We start from the raw sequence: 2,430 nt of genomic DNA, 5'->3' as shown, positions 1-2,430 counted from the left end.
GCAGGACCTGGCACTTGGCCTTGTTGCCCTTATACCATTGACTCCATCCTATCGATCCAGCCTGTCCAGATCTGTCTTTAGAGCCTCTGACTTTCAAGCAAATGAACACACCCGCCTAACTTGGTGTCATTTGTGAACTTGCTGAGGGGTGCCCTTGATCCCTTCATCCAGATCATTGATAAAGATGTTAAAGAGAACAGGACTCAATACTGAGCCCTGGGAACACCACTTGGGATCAGTTGCCACCTAGATGACAAAGTGCCAGTTTTTGTTGCGCTTTTCAACTATAATAAGGAATTGTAGAAGATATATGTCTTAAAACTAAAGTTTGGACTTTGACAGATGGAAGGAGAGAGACCTCAAATATGTGAGTAGTTGGGCATCTTATTTTCACAATGGATTCCTGAAAAAAAGCTCTGGAAAAAAAAAGGACAGAGGATCTAAGCCTGTTCATTCTTTGAGTCAGGTTGAAAGGCAGGCTCTGAGGCATAAATTACTGTGCATCAGTGGCTTTGAAAATCCAAAACTGAAATACAAATTTAAACTGTGTCAACTTCCAGTTGTTATTCTAGCAGAAACATTAAATTGCTATGCCTGTTGCTGCTGTTTTAAATTACTGCATCTAGTATAACAGGTGCCAGAAGCCTGACTGAAAACATGTTAATTTTGGTCAAATAATTCTCAGAGTGGAATTGGCATTTGGTGAGCTCTCTGGCACGTAGGGAAGCTTTGAACCGAATAGAGAAATTGTACAAGGTACAATTTCATATTTGACTTCCTCAATTGAAGCAAAATATATTAAGTGGATCCGTATCCCACATCATGTTAAAGAATCAAGGGTCTTGCTCTAGAAGAGCTTTAGGATTAGTTTCACAGAACTGGCCTTCAACACTAAATGAAAGAAGCAGGTGATTTTCATCCAGATTACAAGTGGAAAGAGATCAAAACTTTCCAATGTAAATACTGACTTCCAGTGTAGTTGGATAGGAAATGTTGAAGGGGAAGGAAGTTTTGGTAGAAGCTAAATTACAGTTCAACTGTCTGTGCTTAGGATTTCAGATGCATTTAATGGGCACAACTGGGGGCAGAGCGGGCTCTTTGGTACCAGTGACGAGCGTGCAGTAAGGCTGAAGCTGGAAGTTCAGGCTGGCTGACCTGTGCTTAGCACAGGTTTGTATGTTATGTCTACAGCTCATTGGTGATTCAAGCGTGAAATACTGATGAAATAAGTTCCTGTTATTTTACAGCTTTTCTGTAATCAGAATGCTTAATTTCTATTAACTGAGGTTTTCACCAACAGGAGAAGCTAGTCTTTGTCCTTTTTCTAAATTAAAAATAATTAAAGTAGTTGCTTTTTGGAAGTCTCTTACAACTGCAATGATAATGTTGGAAGTGCTAAGCTTTGTAATGAACTATTTTATCTTCAGATTAAATTTTTTTTTAGAATTAAGAAATTTTTGTATGAGAATGCATAACTTGTTTTTTACAAACTCAATTGGAATGTTTGTCTTACCAGGCTAATCCAGATCCTAATACGTGTCTTGGAGTGTTTGGTCTCAGTTTGTATACTACTGAGAGAGATTTGCGTGAAGTCTTCTCCCGTTATGGACCTTTGACTGGTGTCAATGTGGTTTATGATCAACGAACTGGACGATCAAGAGGATTTGCTTTTGTTTATTTTGAGAGAATTGATGATTCTAAAGAGGTAAATTCATGCTTTACTACTTTTAATAGGTGTGATCTTTGTGCATCGTCTTTATGAATATCTCTTTTTGAGTTGTTTTAAGTATTCACTAGCAAGTTCTCACAGTGAGACTAATTTAAATTATTTTGTTTGAACAACATGGCACTTTTAAAGAGATGAAGCATTTTAGGTCATTGTTCAGATGCTTGGGCAAATTTTGAGCTTGAGCTGTTTGTGTTGAATTGCTAAGAAGCATTTTGCTCTGATTTTTTTTTTTATTTCAAAATGAAAAGTAAATCTTCAGATGTAGAAGTCTCCTAGAATTCTGAAGTATTTTGAAAGTTAATTTTTCAAAGTAGTTTTCTGTATCTGTCAAAATTTTGAAGATTCTTTCTCCGTTTTCCTTGCTAAAAACTTGCCATTGTGCATTTGAAAAATAGTGGGATATGTCTTGATTTGTGCCTTGGTCAGTGACTTTGTTAGTTACAGTGGTAGGTGTTGACAGCTGGGCAGTTTTTGTTAGTGCAATTGATTTGTAAGGAAAGAATCAAAGAATATGAAGAGCAGCCTGTACTAGTGGTTCACCACAGTAAGCAGTACTTTTCTTACCTGTGAGGATACTGTGAGCTTTACTACGTTTACTGAAATTTCTAGGTTAAATTGTTACTAAAAGTAAAGACATCCTTTTTAAAAAAAAAAAAAAAAAAAAAAAAAAAAAAATTTTTTAAAATTTGGGGGGGGGTTTT

General features: G+C 36.5%; 1 protein-coding gene across 1 annotated transcript in view; it reads left to right on the top strand.

Moving 5' to 3' along the window:
- Positions 1–2,430, top strand: part of TRA2A (transformer 2 alpha homolog (Drosophila)) — a 17,944-nt gene that overhangs the window by 5,595 nt on the left and 9,919 nt on the right. The window contains exon 3 of the mRNA XM_010144623.1: positions 1,517–1,705. Coding sequence (XP_010142925.1) covers positions 1,517–1,705 — 189 coding nt within the window. The remainder of the gene's footprint in view (positions 1–1,516; positions 1,706–2,430) is intronic.

Source organism: Buceros rhinoceros, unplaced genomic scaffold (assembly GCF_000710305.1).
Source record: "Buceros rhinoceros silvestris isolate BGI_N320 unplaced genomic scaffold, ASM71030v1 scaffold19981, whole genome shotgun sequence".
Taxonomy (NCBI): domain Eukaryota; kingdom Metazoa; phylum Chordata; class Aves; order Bucerotiformes; family Bucerotidae; genus Buceros; species Buceros rhinoceros.
Note: the sequence above shows the minus strand (reverse complement) of the source record. Positions and strands in the feature narration are given on the sequence as shown.